The 19,235-nt window shown below is 42.8% G+C and overlaps 2 protein-coding genes across 2 annotated transcripts; both read right to left on the bottom strand.

Moving 5' to 3' along the window:
• Positions 1-4,551: 4,551 nt before the first annotated feature.
• Positions 4,552-7,331, bottom strand: LOC309535465 (putative G-protein coupled receptor 139). Its single transcript, XM_082228544.1, has 2 exons — positions 7,203-7,331; positions 4,552-5,853 (listed from the first exon to the last, which is right to left on the bottom strand). The coding sequence occupies exons 1-2, from the start codon at positions 7,273-7,275 to the stop codon at positions 4,928-4,930; spliced, it is 999 nt and encodes a 332-aa protein (XP_082084670.1). The 5' UTR covers positions 7,276-7,331; the 3' UTR covers positions 4,552-4,927.
• A 2,461-nt stretch (positions 7,332-9,792) lies between these two features.
• On the bottom strand, positions 9,793-18,342 carry TMEM183A (transmembrane protein 183A). The gene is given in 9 exon segments (XM_082227498.1): positions 9,793-10,083; positions 10,303-10,458; positions 10,665-10,739; positions 13,255-13,435; positions 15,054-15,213; positions 16,003-16,155; positions 17,935-18,024; positions 18,122-18,194; positions 18,197-18,342. Coding segments are annotated over 9 exon segments (1,101 nt in total). The 5' UTR covers positions 18,227-18,342; the 3' UTR covers positions 9,793-9,900.
• Between the last annotated feature and the right edge of the window lie 893 nt (positions 18,343-19,235).

The raw sequence follows: 19,235 nt of genomic DNA, 5'->3' as shown, positions 1-19,235 counted from the left end.
GTTTGGCTCTTAATTAGATTGGCACAGGGGATGGAGTGGCCTAACAAATTTGGGGTCCTTGAGTCCCACAGTACCCAGGCTCCTCCTCCATGCCTGCCCAACAATATACGGTAAAGTAAAAGACATAGAAAGCCATGCAGAGTTGTCACTGAGGAAGGGAAATCCCTCAGTGAGATGAAATTCTATTTTTCATAGTAGGAGCAATGGCGCCATCTTCTGGAACAGTATTTTGCCAGCGATGCTTGTAAGATTGGAATACAGGACAAGCTGTTGCTGCTGGAGGAAAATGTGCCCCCTCACAGCCACCACCTCCTCCTTTGCTGTGCACCAGCCACCACAACCACCTGCCAACTGCAGTGGATACTCAAGGGAGGAAGCAGTGGTGGGTGTGCAGATAAGGGTGCGTGTGCAGAGGAGGAGGTGGCTGATATGTGCAGCAGATGGAGCTGCCACCTCTCCCAGTTATCTGGAGCCTGCAGTCCTGAGGCAATGGCTTCACGGGCTGGCACTGCTCAAATGCTTTGTCACCAGTGCAATGCAGCAGAACCGCATTATTATAATCTTCTGGTTTGCATGGATAACATTTGCTTCCAACTTCTCCAGGTCTCCTCCAAACTGCCAAACTGAACTCACGGAGGATGTGCAGGCATGCTTCATGCAGGGTCTATCAGAAACTGCAGAAACAAGCAGCGCCTGGTCTGGAGGAGCCCTGCCACGCACCTGGTCTCCCTGCAGCAGTTTCTGCTGCTTACCAGGAGGGGCAAGGTGGAGGGAATGGTGACCAGATACACTGGTGGAGCTCTTTTAGTGCTCTGTCCATGTGGTTGCGCTGCACCCCTCCCTGCTGGACGCTGCCAGTACAAAATTATTCAGCCTTGGTGAAGGTGCAGACCCACTTCTTAGAATCATAGAGTTGGAAGGAACCCTCGTCCAACCCCATGCAATGCCACACAACTGTCCTTTATGGGGATCAAGTCTGCAACCTTGGCATTACCACCACCACCACACTCTAACCAACTGATTCTAACGCCAAGTAGTGATGCTGACAGGAGTCCCCAAACTAAGGCCCGCGGGCTGAATAAGGCCCGAGGGACTCATTTATATAGCTCGTGGCAACCCCCACCACCTGCCGCCCTTTCTTACTGGTGCTGTGCTGCGTGGCTGCCCACTTCTGGGTCGGAAGAGCACCAGAAATAGCTTGTGCACATGCGCAAGCGTTATTTCTGGTGCACATCCAGGTCGGAGGAGGCCCGTGCACATGCGCACAAGCTATTTCTGGTGCTCCTCCACCCCAGAAGTGTGCTAGAAATAGTGTGTGCGCACGTATATGGGCACACGCGCCCCCGCCCTCTGACCTGCCACACAACTGGTGCTGTAGACACTGGCCTGAGGTGTGGTAAGTTTGCTGACTCCTGGATTTCAGCATGGCTGTCTCAAGTCTCTAAAGACCTACATTGGCTCCCAGTACATTTCCGAGCACAATTCAAAATGTGCTGACCTTTAAAGCCCTACACAGCCTCAGCCCAGTATACCTGAAGGGGCGTCTCCACCCCCATCGTTCAGCGCGGACACTGAGGTCCAGCACTGAGGGCCTTCTGGCAGTTCCCTTGCTGTGAGGGAACCAGGCAGAGGGCCTTCTTGGTAGTGGCACCCACCCTGTGGAACGCCCTCCCATCAGATGTCAAGGAAATAAACTACTGTATCGGACTTTTAGAAGGCATCTGAAGGCAGCCCTGTTTAGGGAAGCTTTTAATGTTTGATGCTTTATCATGTTTTAATATTCTGTTGGGAGCCACCTAGAGTGGCTGGGGAAACCTAGCCAGATGGGTGGGATATAAATTATAAATTATTATTATTATTAATAATAAATTGTTTATTTGTGATTTATATGCATGCATGCATGAGTGGATCTTGCTTGCATTTTGGGACTTACCTTTGAAGTGCAGCTATGAAGCTGCCATGATGAGCTCCTGAACTTCAATTTTTCCCATTGGGTGTTGCTGCCAGGAATGTTAAGAAATGCAGTTTGGCAGCCTCCAGGAATTCTCCAGCCTCCAGGGCTGTTTTGGTATGCATCACAGGAGCAGTTTGAGTGACGGTTTAGAGGCAGCATCATGTTGCAGCCCCAAGCCCTCAGTCTGCTCCTTCACTAGAACTCACAAAGACAATAGACTAACCTGATCCCACAAAAGTAGGGATAAGAGCAGATAAGATGAAAGCTGGAAGGAGACTCTGGAGGAATGCAACACCCTTGAATCAGGTTACAGCTGACCTTACCCCTATCCATTATTCAAGCTCCCCAGCCTGTCTAGGAGTGCAGTCAGGAGAATAAAATGAATGAGCACAAGGTAAAGAGGAAGAAGACTAGGGAATCCTAGGCATCACATTGTCCACTAATCCAGAGAAAGCCATGGCCAGGGGGCACATTCTAGGCTCCTCCATTTACAGGCCTGACCTTCAGGAGTAAGTTATGTTAGGGAATGCAAGATAATCTGGTGCATTTTCTAGATGGCTAAGCAAGTGGTTGTTGGTTATTGTCCCCCTGCCCCCCCCCCCGCTGCAATGGGTTGTTTTGAAAAAATCTCTCTCTCTTTTAAATTAAGTTCCTTCCCAACTATATTGCTATATGCCATGAAGCTCCCTAGGCGACCTTGGGCCAGTCACTGTCTCTCAGCCTAACCTACCTCACAGGGTTGCTGTGAGGATTAAATGGGGAGGAGAGAACCATATAAGCCACCTTGGGCTCCTTGCAGGAAAACGTGGTGTATACATTTAAGAAATAAACAAAATAAAACAAAACAGGTAGTGCTAGGGTCCCCATATCCGGTGCAAATCTGGGCACAAAAGTGTAAAATTGCAAAAAAAGAGAGAGATGTTTTTGAGCTATTTTAAAGGGAAATCACCAAAAATGACACTGTCAACGTGAGTTGCCATGCATTCAGATTTTCCCAGACATTTTTAGCGATTTCCGCCTGTACACTGCTTCCGACTGCAGTATTCCAGCTATGTCAAGGAAATTCCGGATGTATGCCAACCCTAGGTTGTACCAAATGAAGAGAGAGAGACCTTTTGGGTTTTTGTCTACTTGTTAACAACCAATGGCCCATCAGAGTAAGCTTTATGCCTAGTCCCTGGTCCATCTAGTCACTGGTCCATCTAGGTAAGTGTTGTTTAAACTGACTGGCAACAGTGCTCTTAATTCAGATTTCCATTTACTACAGAAAAACTGTTAAGCAAAAATATTCTGTGATACATCTGCAGTAGCTGCTGGTGGGAAAACCTTTAGCACATTTGGGGGGCGGGTTGATGGTTTGTCATGTGTCTGGTGATGTTTCAGTGGGTGGTCCCTCTCACCGCACTCCTGCTGTATTTTTGATACAGCTGTTTTGTGCAAGAGCAAAGCAGCTGTTTCAGGCATAAGATATACATACAATGAACATGTCTTCAGGGATGTTGTTGCCAAAAAACCCCTGCCTCTAGATCTCTTGCACCAGGCCCCAGAACTTTTGCTGCCTTTTAAAAACATGTTGTTTATTGATATATATTTTAAAATACTTTACAGAGCTGCTGGGCATGCTGCAAAGTTCAGTGCCAGTGAGAACTCAGCCACTAACCACTTTAATTTGCAGAGGTCCCAATCCACGTACTGGGAGCAGAAAATCCTGTTCATGTCCCATAGTTCAGGATGAGAACCAGCATCTGTCATCCCCTGCCCTCCCTGAAATTCAGCCTAAGTTCGCATCCCTGTTTACAAATTGTGCCAGGTTCTTTGAAGTCTCTAGCAACACCCCTTCTTCATTCGTTTCACAATGCCAATAACCATCTTTTCCTTCATGTTTCCCAGCAAGCATATTCTTGGCAACAGAGGAAAGAACGGCAGTCTTACAGGAAATTAAATGTATGGGGAACTGATAGTACAAATATATTTCCCTCCCTGCTTCCCTGTATGTTTGTTCAGCATTAATAAAGCATGTGGGTGTTAAATCTCACAGGAATCAAGTACAAGGGCAGAGAGGCGGCCATTTAATCCATGATTTCTGCTTCCAGTGTCAGGGCTGTGCTGTTTAGATCTGTATTGTGGCTCTGAAATGATACAGATGTCCAACCAACTACAAGTTTGGACAAGCGTTTTACCGTACACAATTTGACACCAAGGCAAAGCAGAACTAAGCAGTAGAATTCTGCTATATTCAGAAAGGTACACATTATTGAGCAAAAGTAAGGGTTATTAGTAGTGTGTGGGAGGAAGAAACAGATTTCTCTACAAGAAGCAAAGTCAGCGCTATTGGCTTCCGCTACTTCAGGCAGTGGGCTGTTGCTATTTTAGGCTGGGCTTCAGCTATACAGAATGCACAATTACAGTTATTATTCAGTGCTTCTTTTCTGGGGGTACGCAAGGGTATGCAGAACCAGCACTCCCCGCCCCCCACAAATGTTAAAAGTGCACTTACTGTAACAATGGTACTGTTGTTGTTGATGTTATTATTTATTCCATTTATCGTATATACCGCCATTCATCAAAAGATCTCAGGGCGGTTCACAAAGAAAGACCCTTCTCTCTGCCTGAAAGAGGAGGAGGTTGGTGATCAAATGAAGCAGAGGGTGCTGGTACATGTGGTGCTTGTGTGTGTACGTACAGAGGCTCTTTAAATAATGGGAGGCAGTGTGAAAATATATATATCAGTGGATTGGTAATGGTCCAGCAAATTCTTTCAAAATCATGGGAGAAACTCATCCATTTGGGTGCCTTTGCTGCTGTCACTGAAAAGCAGGCATCCAGGTAGGCTGAAGCTGTGAGCCATTGGGACATGGAACCACTTGCATTTTCCCACTTGCAAGAGCACTAAAGGCAGAGTTCAGGTGGCCGGACTCAGCTGCAAAACAGATGTATCCGAACATCTCTGTTGGATGGTATGTTGTTCTATGTCTATGCCTGGAAAACAACAGGTAGGGTTTTTCTTTTTGCTTGCCAAGGATGCACGATGATCTTCAGATACCGGATAAGCTCCCTTCGGAAGGCAGATTGGGTGCAGGCATAGAGATACATATTGGCAGCAGTGTTGGTCATTTCCAGCATGGTCCCTATGTCTGCCACAATGTTTATGGTCTTGGAGTAATCTTTCCTTTCTATGTCATAGTAGCAGGTCTTGATGATGATTTGGGTAACAAACCTTGTGGTACAGAGATAGGCAAATGTCATTGAAACTGTCACCAGGAGGATAACGGACTTCTTTTTTGGTTTCCCTAAGTGAGTTTTAGGTGGGGTTCTATGCAACACCTCTCGAGAGAGACAGTGCACCTTGTTATGGCGCATTATCTGTCTTAGAATGAGGCTGTTCAAGGTGAAGATGATGGTGTATGGGATAATATAGAGCAGAGAAGTCTGAAACCACACAAGCGCTTCAACGTATGTTCTGGAGAGCTTAGGGTTATACTTGCAGATAGAAAGTCCTGTAGCATTCTCCACTGCCGAATAGTTTGACCAGTAATGGGGGATGGCCACAATGTAGCTGCAGACATGGATCACACCAATAGCATACAGTGTGTTCCTGGCAGAACAGATTCTCATCTTTAGCCTGAAGGTGTTGATAGTGATAAAGCGCTCAGTGGTGAAGGAGACCACCAGCCAGACAGAAGTGTTGACTGCACCGTAACAGAAAACATCCCGCAGGGTACACCAGGGGTCACTGTACCAGAATGGTCTTTCACTGAAATGTTCTGTGACCATCTCAAGGAGGACAAAAAGAACAAGGACCACTGTGTCCGAGAAGGACATGGCCATGAGGTGGTACCGACTGGAAGGGGCAATACGACAGTTCTTTCGCCACAAGATGAACAATGTCATAATATTTGCTGCAATGAAAAACAAGACCATGTAACCCAAGAACCAGGACCAAATTCCGTACCTGGAAGCCTGTAAACTGTATGCCTAATACATGTCAGTGTAGCCCTGACCCCACCCGCTTTGTGCCTTGGCCCTGTATTTTCACAACACTTTTGTCTTCTTGTGTACCCTCAACTCTGCTGTTCCCTAGACCTGTTTCCTCCGCTAACCCTTATACCTGCTTGTTCTGTTTATTCCTTCAGCTACCCTTCACCTCAACTGAGGGACCTCGTCTCAGTTTAGCAGCCCGTTTACTCTCCACATACCTCCCCAAAATCTGTATGAAGTATGGATCCCAAATATACGACATTCTCCTCTCTCATAGATGTTGAGCTACAAACATTCCATTGCGGTTTCCTTCTCCCTGAGCAATTCAAATATTTGGAAACACTGTCAAATCAGCTCACTCAATTGGCTTCCCCACTGCAATTATTACTGCATCGTACATGTTGGGTAAACTATTGCTCAGCTGGCAACCAAGGATCAGGTTCCAAGAGAAAATAAAGCTAATAGAGCTTCCTCTTTCATGGCACTATGTTAAGGGGTTGTATCCAGCATTTGGCATCCAACCGGGTAAGCTTTTCACTAAGTTCTCCACAACCGTAGAGTCGGAATATAAAATTCTGTTGACTTACTCCACAGATGTAGAGTCAGAATATAAAAGTGCATTTCTGCCAATGTACTCACACAAGGTATTCTGACACTACAACTGTGGAGTAAGTCAACGGAATTTTCTCAGGCCATTGGTGGTCCTTCAGGAGCTAAATTCTACCCTGTTCTATCCCCTGCAAATTGGGAAGAAGAGTTATTTCGATTATCATTCAGCATCCTAAAACATCTATGACTGCTTCTCTCATATTATTTTTAAATGATTCCAATGCTATCAGTGTAAACACATTTGAAGTAAATTTCAAGACGGTAGCAAGTCATGCTATGTCAGCTGAAGATAACCGAGAAATAAGCTCAAAACAGGCTCAGCTGGAATACTGATTTGTAAACATCTCTAATGGCTGTCAGAACATGGAAGAACTGCATGAGCATCACTTGCAGACATTATACAGGCTGTCAGAAATCCCAAGGACACAAGAGGAGAGCAGCTTCTAAAGCACCACTCAGCTTTAAGGACTGTTTTTCTCTCCTCATTCAAAACTGTATTCTTCTTCTCCCCTTTCAGTGAGAAGCCCGCCCCTCGGCATCGCTGACTGTTGCTCTACCAGACATTAAATCTTTGTTGCTTCTGTGGTTGTATCCCTTGCTCAGGAAGACAGCCCAATATGGTAAGACATTTCTAATTGCTGCTTATGTCCAGCATACTTACATGGGATCCCGATTATTGCGAGAAGCGGATAGAACACTTTATTTAGTGTTACCATCCAATGTTCTGACGGCATTCTGAAATCCAGTTCTCTAGCAAATGTCTTGTCCGCTAGTGTTAAAACAGTCCAGTATTTCCTTATGGCAGGACTGTCCTGTGTTTATCTTCCTAATTGCTATGTTTAAATAATCAGTAACTTAATTTAATTTAGCACCTACAAAACTCAGGTTAATTATTATCAGGTTAGTTATGAAAGGAGAGGATATGCACAGAGACAAGATTATGAGCACAAAATTAAACATGATCAACTAAAGTGGTAGAATAAGGTCATGGATATATGCGTAAATTCTCTAGAGCAGGCAAAAAAAGGATGGATGCTGCTCTAGGTTCATGATTGAATTTTAGCCTTATTTTGTTTTAAATTTGCCCCACTTGTCTCCGATTTTACTCTTTAACATGTTTCTTGCTATTGCAACTTTGATTGCCTTTCATATGACAAGAATTTGCTTTTTGTATTTCAGTTTTATGGCTCACGAGGAAGGAAAAATTTAACTCAGAAAATGCCAAATGCCACTTGACACCAACACCTGAAATGTTCTTCTGTTTGGAAAGCCAAACACACCAATCTTCCCAATATAGAAGAACTACGCACCAAGTAGAAAGCCTCCCACCATTAAGGTGATAATCAGATAAAGGTCCCAGGAGAACTGAAACAGGTGTATCAAATACAAGAAAAGGAAATGTGAGGAAACCGTGCAGTTGCAAAAACTCATACAAGACCTAATAAATGCAAGAGTTGTAGAAGTCAAAACCACAGTGAAGAGAAGCAGCAAGTGCAATAATCTCTTGAGCCAGTCACCAGTTTCACCTCAAACCATGTTATGTGTAGTTTGAATTTGATCTTTATAATAACAGTGTTTTAACAGTATTCAAAGTAGGATTATATATAGCTGATACTATAAAATAGCATTTGGGCTATAAATGCTTTGAATGAATATATAAAATGTCCACCAAGTGTGCTGTGTGTGTATATAAGGAGAAAAGAGCTGTACCTGAGTGGGAGGGATAGTGCAAATTCAGGTTCCCTTTAAAGCTAGCTCCCACACCACTTTCTTTTCCTTAGCCTGTGATTTTCCCATTGGTTCCTTCAATTGCATACATCTGCTGCTCTTAGCTGTTTCCTATTCAAATAGAACCCCCCTTCAATTTGTTAGCAAAGTAACTACTGCATTGTCCAAGCCTTAGATAGTACTTCCAGACAACAGCCATCTCATTTGAATGCCCAACTTCAATTCTTTATCCTTTGCTTTGTGGCTTGTTAATGGAAGTCACACACCCCTTTCCTCCCTATGCGTCACCTGTTTGATACCTAAATGGGTAGGAAGTGAGGATCAGGTGTAGTGTAATGACTATTAATATGAAAAGGCAGGGTCTCCCTCAAATAGCATTTAGCAAAGGAGCTAAATAGACAGGGGGAAGACACTATTTGCCACATGAAAGGTTGCAGATTCCCTACATATTTATTGTCTTATCTTACTTCCTCACATCTTGTCAATGGGCTCTTCATCAGCCTGCGCTGTTGAATAGCTCAAGAGGAAGAGACAACACTTGTAGAGGTTTAATAATTTCTACAATTAATGGGTGGTATTAAATTAAATAACTGTACAAGCCCAAGTTCCACCTGGGCAACAGGACTTTCCCTCCCCCTCCCCCCACGCTAACCAAAATATACTCCAAAGTGTTGGGGAAAGCCACAGAACATATTTAATTGGTGCACGGGGGAAGAAGGGGAAAATGTTCTGTGAATACAACCCAATGACATTATGTTAAAACTTGTTTTGCCCAACTGTCTACCCTAACACTACACTTTGGTGACCATGTATCTTCTTTCTATAGCCAAGAAGAATGGAGACTTATGAGCAAGTTGCTTATAGAATTTTCCAGTATTTTGGCTAGTATATTATCCAAGTCAGAAGTGACTTTGATATAGACCAACTACTCCAAGAAATCCTAATAAGCTAGCAAAGTAGTAAGCATTCCTCCAATTACTGCAAAATGGAAACTAAGATAATTATACAGTTCCCTGAAGTACAGTACACAGGGAAGTAGTTATATAGCATGTGCAAGCACACCCAGCTAAAAAGAACTTTCTACTGCAGCCAGTATCTTCTGAAGACACACATTTAAGCAATTCAGCTCTCAGTTCTACTTCACGTTTGTTCTACAAAGGTAGTCTGTGAACCGTTATGTCCAAGGCATAGAGTGAGTAAGTCCTGCTAGGAGTAATCAAGACTGGTGAGGATATATAACCCTGCAGACCTTGTAGTTTCCTTACTGAGCACACTGGTCCGCTGTAAAGAGATCACCAGAAACTATCACTTTAACTTGGATATGCCACTAGTACCTGAACTGTCATTCTATATAGAAACAATAGGCTTTTCTCATATAGGTGGTGATAATTTTCTTTGCACCAGACAGGTTTTAGCTGAAGCTTCCCCCACACTGCGCCCCCGATCATAAAATGCCTTCCATAAGTGCTTCTGCAACCTTATAAAATATTCCTTCCACTGCTGACCAAATACAGAGACTTGACTTATCAAGTTTAGTCATTTATGGAGATGGTATATAGAATATAGTCTACAAATATAACCAGGATTCTTGAATTGTTTTCCAGTTCATATGACAAACTACTTGAGAGTTTTCAGGTGTATGAAGAAGGGAACTGTGGGTGCCACCAATCAAAAAGGCGCACACTGTGCACAGGGTCCATTACAACTTGCACTCCATGGTCAAATCTGTGTTTCTTGCCACTCCAAACTGGAGAATCGTGGAACACCATTTTCACTCTGTGATGCCTCATGTCGGTGCTCACATTTATCGTGAACTGCAAATAAGATAAATCAGAAACATCAAGATCTGGACCTGTCAAATATGAATACTATTTACTATAGGATTTGAATGTGCAAATTTTAAGAATAAACTTTATCATTTGAGGAAATACTTCCTTACAATATAATAATTTTTCTAGCAAAACTGTTAGAAAGATTGCACAGGACATATTTTTGAAGCTATGGTTGAAAAGTACAGAAGTTCTAACACTTACCAAAGTAACTGTCATGCCCATGACTATAGGAATATATATGAAATCAAGAGTAGTGATCTGCAGTAGACAGCAGTCTTGGTCAGGGTTCATGTGGACATCTTTGTACCGGATGGGTGGTTGAAGATGTTTCAAACACTTATTCTTGAAAGACTTATTCTTGAAAGAAATATGCGCATTAGTTCGCTAGAAATTGATTCCATATCTATTAACTTTCATAACTGCAGACTATTCCTGAAATATTTTCGATTGCTGCTTTCTATGTCTGTTTTTAATTGTGGTTTAATATTATAAGTTTATTATTTTACTATATTGTGGTATATAAATAACATCCATGAAATTGCTAAGTTGTTTAGTTTTCATACCTGCCTTTGGAATTTGAAGCTGAATTCCCACAGTGAAGGCTGTCGACCAACTTTTTTAGACCAGAAAAGCAGACACTGATGCAGAAAAGAGAAAGGTTTCTTTTTAAAACAACAAGAACAACAACAACAACGCTACAGCTTTAAAGCAGTTTGTACATAGTCAAATTAATACACTTTGCATTGCCCATGAATCAAATTGTTATTTTTTTACAGTGCTATGAGGCAGCATAGAACTTGCTAAAAGCTTAAAACATGCTTCTGCCCCAAACATTACATGTGAAATCTGTGTCAAACATGACATAAACCAGTCATGTAATACAGCTATTTGCACATAGCACTCACACTGAAACACCTGAAAGTAAAGAAACCAAGGGCAGAAAAGTGACAATAAGATGAACTAGTGGTTTATTTTTAGTTGAAGCTTCAGGGCACATAGTTGTGCATTCAGGTTAGGGGCATATATTCTGTAGAGAAGTTTATAATCACATGGGACACTTTACAGTTATCAAGGTACAGTTGGTGCAGAATGATTGCTGACAGGGCTAAAGACTCGTCAGCATATTAACCCTCAGAGATCTACAGATTGTAGATTTGCTAGTGGGCCAGGTTCAAGATATTATTGGTATATAAAGCCCTTAACAACTTTGGACGATTTTACTGACAAGATCACCTAACCCTACATGCATCCACGACTGCTTTGATTGGCAGAATTGACCCCCTCTGCAGGTGCCACATATTACCTGTTCTGCATTTGTAAGAACTCGATTGTTCAATGTGGTAGAGCCTGCACTTTGGAATTCCCTGCCCATTGAGATCAAGCATATACCTTCACTATACTCTTCTGGTGCCTGCTAAAAACATTCCTGTTTATACAATGGTACCTTGGTTGTCGAAAGTAATCCATTCTGGAAGACTGTTTGACAACCAAGATGCAAAGAGCAGCCTGCAAAGTCAATGGAGAAATTTGAAAAAAACAACGCAGCGGAAGCCTTACGAGGCATGTTTGAAAATGGAAGCAATTACTTCCGGGTTTTCAGTGTTCGAAAACCGAAATGTTCGGCTTCCAAGACCCTCGAAAACCGGGGTACCACTGTACAAGCCTATCCAGATGCTTAGAAAGTTGAGGTAATTTTAATATGTTATGTATTTTAGCTTGTGTATGTTTTCAAGTTGAGTTGTATTTTTCTTGACTTTACTGTTTTATCTTTTGTAAACCGCTGAGTTTTTATTATTATTAAACAATCCCCTCCTAAAGAGAAAAAGACCCAAGTCCAAAGGCAACAATTGCTGATTCACTCTTCTTATAGACAACAAGAGGGAGACACTCTTCTATTCAAGGGTGATTCTTCCTTTTAGACCTAGGTATTTTATAGATAAGAGCCTACACTAGTAACAGTCTATCTATTGTAAGCAACAAACCTTCATTCTTTATAAAGGAGACATGCACAAGCCAAATTTTAGTTAAGTTCAGAAGCATGCAGCAAGGAGCTTTCATGCAAACTTGCCTCTCTTCATAGCTTGTCAGAAGCATGCTCCCCTGTTAACTATCCCACTCTTCTGAGCAGCCTTGGGTATGAGTTACAAGGAGGAAAGTAGTTTAACACATGAATACCTCCTAAGGGGCTGAGGACGTCATCCACATGTCAGCTGCCCTACCCTTCAGATGTGTACCATGTGGCCTGCTGCTCCAAACAGTGGGGATGTCCTTAAGGGCAAACTTCTGCTGACACCACAACGGCTCCAGTGTCCCACAGAAGCTACACTGGGAAAGAGAAAGGGAAATTAAATACAAGATCTGGATTCAGTAACCAAAGGGTCCAAGTTCCTCTGCCTTGCATGCTCAATGTGGTCATCTCCCGTAAGAGAGAGGAGACTCCAAATGAGGAATACCCAAATCAAAGTGTAGAGGCTCTGTGGCTGCACAGTGTGCAAACACACTGCTATATACACAAATTCATAACTTGCATTTCAATAATGCAAAGGTGCAATGAAGTAAGATTGATGGCAAATGGCTACGCTTACAGAATTTAAGCAAAACCATAACTGTTACTGCAACACAGATTTTTGACATTTAATTTCCTTTTATAAAGTTAATTTACAAATACACGGGATGTGGATTGTTAGTATGACTGCACTATTAGCTGTGGACACCAAAGCCGTTGTGATGTGAACACGAAGAATCAAAGATGTCAATCCTTTTTTTCCATTAGATTGGGAACTGGCTAGCTCACAACCTCCTAGGAAAGAAAAAATTGACAAGGGAGTACAAGCTGCTTTGAAACAGATATTAGTTGTGCATACACATTGCCATTGGACAAGGAAAATGTTAATCTTGTATTTGAAGAGTAAACATCTTAATTTCTGCTTTGGCAGGTCAAAGATCAGGCTCTCATAGAATAAGATGCCCTTAGAAATCCAGAGCCAAGGCTTTAATAAACAGTAAGTAAATATGCACAAATGTGCTGCTGGCAAAAACAAAGCCTGTCCAAAAATGTGAGTTGAGAAGTGGGCTCAAACACATGCATTTCATTGCTTCAACAGAAATACAACACCACACCACTTGGATAAGGGCACATTTCTTCAAACTTACTTTTGAATTTTTGAGAGTGCTTGGTGTAGTTTCTGGGATAGCTGGATTCCTGGCTACCTGAGAAACAAAAGGTCTGTACATGTGGTACAAAGACCGAATTACACACGCACGAAGGCAGTACAACTTTTCCACTGACTCTGGCTGTAAACGGACCGGAAGGGATGCATTTCTGTTGTAGTGCCTAAAATGCAAACAAAAACTCATGTAAGACAAATACCAAATTTCATGCAAAGACTACTTAAACCAGTGTTTCTCAGACAGAGTTTGCTCCCCCTTTTGAGATGTATTCTGTTTTTCGCCACACCCTCTCCAAACCCAGGACCAACTATCTGTTCCACATAATGTCAAGCATAGATTCATTTGAAGTTATGTTCATGTAGCCTGCTTGTGTGTCAAAGAGATCTATGGATTGGAGCACTAAGCCAACACTGGAATTAGAATGAGAACTCCACAAGACATCTTAACATCTCCTAATAAAAAAAGTGGAAGAGCAATGACCCTCACTAAAACTAATGTGAAGAGCGTATGCAGCCCATTCATATATCTTAGTTGGTGAGTGAAGGGAGGTTCCATCTGCCTCAGCATCCCTGCCCTTTTAGGTAAACCCAGAAAAATACTAAAAATGGCAGGTATCTGACAAAGTCAAACTAAGATTTGACCCACTGAAATCAATGGACTAAAGTTAGTGGAGTTCACCATTTTATTTGGTCTGCTCCAAGTATGAAAGTCATATACCACCCTATAACACCCCGCCATCACATTTATTTAAAATGTTCGCCACCATGGATTTTTCTCCTGTACTATTCGTCAACATATGCATAATCAAAGTCCAGGTTTATAGTGGAGAACCAGATAGTTCAGCATTCTAAAAATGCTGATCATACCTACATGAAAAATCTTGTTAGTAAGATTAATATAGGAAAAAAATTGAGAAGGAATACTAGCTGAATGTACCAGGTCATTATGCCTTTCCCCATTCTCATTAATGCATTTACTTCTGATAACCAGATTGTTGGAAAACGCCCTGGGGGTACCCCTGGAGCCCTGAACTCCAAGCATCCTCCGGTATGTGCAGCTCTGGAAAAGGCATTTCCCTTCTCCTCTAGTGCGCTTCAGCGACATATATCAAATGATATATGCACACTAATCTTCTAGCTTAACACAGCAAGAAGCATGAGACATTGTAGAGCTAATCAACGTATTTATTAACACACTATGTACAGACGAAGGATTCATGGCGTCTTTTCTCTCCAGCTCCGAAAGAAGAACAGGCAGAAGTAAAAGCAAAAGTACAGTGCAATAGCTAATACAGTGGAAGAGATAAGACTGTCTAAGTGTTGCTCACCCATATTTTAATACCCTCCCTCACACAGTAATACAAGTGCAGTCACATTAACAGCAATTAGTATATTTACAGTTACAGTTACTTTAGCAGAAGCTGAAAAAAACGAGTACTACACAAAACACTGAGCTGGTCAACATAGTGATAAAGCCAATTATGCCTCTTTGCTGTGATGCAGACACTGGTGTGCTCTCCTTGTCCATCGTTCATAAAGCCAATGCAAAGCTTTGTGTCAAAATCCAGTGAGCCATATAATATCTCCCTACTGCTGCACAAGAAAAGAATTCCATTAATTTGACCTCCATGCAGTGTGCCAGTTATATGTTACGCACATGGGAGGACTGCAGACCCCATCCTGCACCAAATCTAGCCTACAGTTCAATTCTCCACTCTTCCTGTATGATGAGTTACTACTGACAAAAAAAAAAAAAAAAAAAAAAGTTATAAATTGTCATACCTTCTATAAAGTCTGGTCCAAAAGGCAGCAGTACAAGTGACAATCCAGGCTTTTCTACAGATAAGAGAAAAATTCACAGTATCTTCTGGACGTATGTAGGAAGCCAGCACCAACCAAATATCAATGGGATAGTCTTTGCCCATCACCTCATCAGAATCATCTGAAGGAAAGGGGAAAAAAAACTGTTACTGACACTCATCCTATCAAGTCTTCAAGGCTAGCAAGAAATGGACATTGCTTTGCTAGAACTAGGCTCCAAAGTGCGATTTACAACACCTTGCATCATGATGTAAAGTTGGCCCTCTCCACTGCCCCTTTTCTTGGTTGATTATTAATGGCTACTTTATTCTGGCAGGCTTTTGTCATATATGGTTAATAAATGTTTTTATGCTTGATTTTAATTGTTGACCCAACCTCCTTTGTTGACTGTTTAATATCATTTTTTATACTATTGATGTTTTAAACTTTGTAAGCCATCCCAAGTGGTGCTTTTGCACCAGACAGGGCATAAATGTTTTGATTAACTGATTACACATATGGGGAATTTCTTTAAAACACTCAATTTTTTAAAATCGTCTTCCACACATGCCTCAAGGCAATCAGTGTCAAGTCTGTTACAATCAAGAACCTGGCAGTTAGTCTTTGCTCCCCAGCAAGTGCTAGGAAGTTATCAGCATAGTCAGCTGCAATGTAAAGAGTTCCCCATTCAAACAACTTCATCTTCTAAGATCGTATTTCAGGTACTGACTCAAGTTCAACCAGTAAGCTTCATGGCCAGAACATGTCTACAATGGCTTTTGGCTAAGGTTTTTACCAGCTACAGAGGTAGTAAAAAGGAAGCTTGCATGCCAAATAAGGCTAGAAACTTGAGAAACTATATAGCTCTCTCACACACAAAGTAATTAATTTGACAAATGGGAATGATTGATTAAATCAACTCAGCTCTTACCTTTATGTCTCTTGCTTTTCTTTTTTTCAGACAATACTGAATCATTGGTGATATCCTTAGAATCCATTTCATCACAACTATCACAAGATTCTGCCACTGATAACACTTCATCAGTAGGCACATAAGAGGCTTCCAAACCACAAAGTGATTTTGCTGAAACCACAAAGAAAGAACATATTAAGATACAAGAGCTGGCAAATATCTATGTTGAATGTTATCCTAGTAATCTAACTGTTAGAGGAGAAATAAATAGCCAATTGGAGGAGAAATAAATAGCCAAATAGCCAATTTTACCAAGCGTGATTTGCTATCTGCACTGGTGGTGAAATTTCCAATTGCCAGAAGTACTGTGGTAGCACAAAATGTTCAGCTTCAAAGTACAGTGGTACCTCAGGTTACATACGCTTCAGGTTACAGACTCTGCTAACCCAGAAATAGTGCTTCAGGTTAAGAACTTTGCTTCAGGATGAGAACAGAAATCATGCTCTGGCGGCGCGGCGGCAGCAGGAGGCCCCATTAGCTAAAGTGGTGCTTCAGGTTAAGAACAGTTTCAGGTTAAGAACGGACCTCCGGAACAAATTAAGTACTTAACCCGAGGTACCACTGTAAACTAGTTAGTTTATGGTCCAGATTCCCTAATGAATGGAAGCTACCGGTTTGGCTCTGATTAAAACTTTACACAGGAGAAGGTCAAGAGCAGGGAAGCTATGATGGGAATTAGGCAAGCCAAGACAGGTAGTCCAGAGGAAGCGGGTCTGAAGGAAGGGTGAACAGCAAGCAACAGACTAAGTAAGAGAAATCTGAACATATGGTAAGAGAGAATGGGGCTTGAGAAAAAGTTCAGAGGTGACAGGGAAACGGATACAAGAAGAATCAAAGAAAAGGTTGCTTAGTATACAGAGGAGTTTTAAGAAGGCTAGCTCATAAGACATTCTGGTTACAGAAAGCAAGCAAGAGAGTAGTGGTCCTGAAAAGCAGGAAACTTGAGTCAATGGATGATTGAAAAATGGAGTTGGGGAGGAAGAAATAAGAAGAGCCAAAAAGAAAATGGGACTGGTACAATGCTATATGTTTGTCCTACACCTAGAGGAGAAGCTGTGTACACACATACATGTTTTTATTTGTACTCCGCCTTCCCATAGTTAACACCATGCTCAAGGCAGATTACAACAAGAAAACACATAATTACAAACATAAGGTAGTCATGAACAATAATTGAACAGCAGAAAATACACAACCAAATCAAGCATTTTCCAGATAAATCGTAAGATGTAAAATGGGGAAGGGAGATTTGGAGGACTGTGGACTTGGGACATGAGAGTGGATAGCACTACTCAATCTAGACTGCACATAGAAATTCTGTCACTTGCATCTTCAGCTGTTTGTGCATTTAGAGCAGTAATGGGGCTGATAAGCAGATATGATAAAAGCAAGTAGCTGAATTTTATTTATTGATTTATACTAACCATCTGGTTATTTGACTACAGGCCTCTAATAGTTTGTTAGCCTATAACAGCGTTTTCTAAGTTTCTGATAGCGAGCGTACCATTTCTTCAGAATGAAAAGATTACAGGGATGTGCTCACTCTTCTATTCTAAAGGCCCACATACACATGCATCAAGGATACATGGGGTCTCCTACTCTGACAAGTCTACAGTGATGGAAGCAATTAACATAGTTGCTTAGGGTCTTGTCCTGGTGGGCAATGTGGTGGTCCCAGGTGCCCTGATTAGACCACACCTTGGGACCTAATTCAATCCTGCAGTGTTTACGAGATTTTTTTTGGGGGGGGGGGTAGAGGAAGACAAGAGGGCACCGGAAAGCGTTGGACACCAAAATACAGATTGCTAATTTTATGTTCCCAGTGGCTTCTGTAACGACTCTCCAGGTGGGGGGAAAAACCCTTCGTGGGCCATTCAAGCCCGAACTCACCTTCCTGCTGCAGCGCGTTGGCCACAGCCTTTTTCACGCGGCCGGATTTCACCACGGAGGGGTCCGAATTCGCATAATCGGCTACGGTCACTACAGGAAGAAAACGAGAGTTTAAGGATCCGGAACAATAATGGCCTACTCTGCCCCCCCCCCCCCCGCTCACTAGCACTGGGCCTCAGCGACTCACCGCGCTCCAAGCAGACGTCGCCGGCCCGAGCCTTGAGACGTTTCCGGGCCCCGCGTTTACGCATGGCAAAGTGGACGCAGTTACTGGCCGGTCTCGGGGCGCCATTTCCTCGGCGACAGCCAGGCCGTGGAGCCTCGCTCGTCGGCTCCAGGCAGCTCCTCAGCCATCCCCGCTGCGGCCGGCCCCGTAAACCGACGTTACCGGCAACTCTCGCGACATCCAGAAGCGCCCCGGCGCGCGAGACGGACGCAATCAGCCGGCGACGCCGATCCGTTACGTCATCAGCCTGCGAAAGTCGCGACGGCTCGTTGAGGCGCGCAGGTTTTCCACCGCTTCGCTTGCCTCGTTTCTCACCGATGGGAAAGTGGTTGGGCGCCGCCGCGCTTTCATGCAATATCTTCTTGAAAACAACACCACGGGTCCTTCCTCTTTTTAAGGCTTTCCCACGGTCCTGCGCCCCAAGTGCGCCCCTTTCAAAGAGACAGGGTGGCACCGTCTAAAGAACTGCGATCAGATTTCCGTTCAGCTTAAGCTTTAAATCACTCTCAGGCGACCCCATTTAACAAAGTTGTTGAGAGATCTTTTTCAGGATGAAACGCCAATATATTGTGAATTGCCTTCTGGGCGCTTTCCCCATCCAATAACTTCATACCACTCACTGATGAAAGAAATGTTGCAAACTTCGTTGATTCCTCTAAGTAGCGACTTTTTAAAGTGTTCTGCAGCATGATAGGCAAGATAATGAAATATACATCTTTTTATTACTCTTCTCTACAGAAAGTTAAACAGAGTTCCTCCAAGGCAGGCATAAGCAAACTTGGCCCTCCAGATGTTTTGGGACTACAACTCCCATCATCCCTAGCTAACAGGACCAGTGGTCAGGGGTGATGGGAATTGTAGTCTCAAAACATCTGGAGGGCCGAGTTTGCCTATGCCTGCTCCAAGGTCACCCCCACAGATCAGCAGAGTAGCTTTTTTTACATACAACAACCCTTAAAACACATGGGGGCAAACATCCGCCCCCAGCTATGCCCATGCTAGGTAGTAAAATGGGTGATACCCAGATTAACCTACAGGAGGCCACAACTTAAGTGGGGGGTTACACTTTGGGGTT

This window comes from Podarcis vaucheri, assembly GCF_965113315.1.
Source record: "Podarcis vaucheri genome assembly, chromosome: 6".
Taxonomy (NCBI): domain Eukaryota; kingdom Metazoa; phylum Chordata; class Lepidosauria; order Squamata; family Lacertidae; genus Podarcis; species Podarcis vaucheri.
This window is presented reverse-complemented; position numbering and strand designations above follow the sequence as displayed.

Excerpts from the sequence above, each read along its gene's own strand:
- LOC309535465 (XM_082228544.1), bottom strand. The coding sequence starts at position 7,275 with ATGCCGTCAGAACATTGGATGGTAACACTAAATAAAGTGTTCTATCCG. Across the intron at positions 5,854-7,202 it reads CGCAATAATCGGGATCCCAT|CAAATATTATGACATTGTTC; the intron begins GTAAGTATGCTG and ends TTTTCATTGCAG.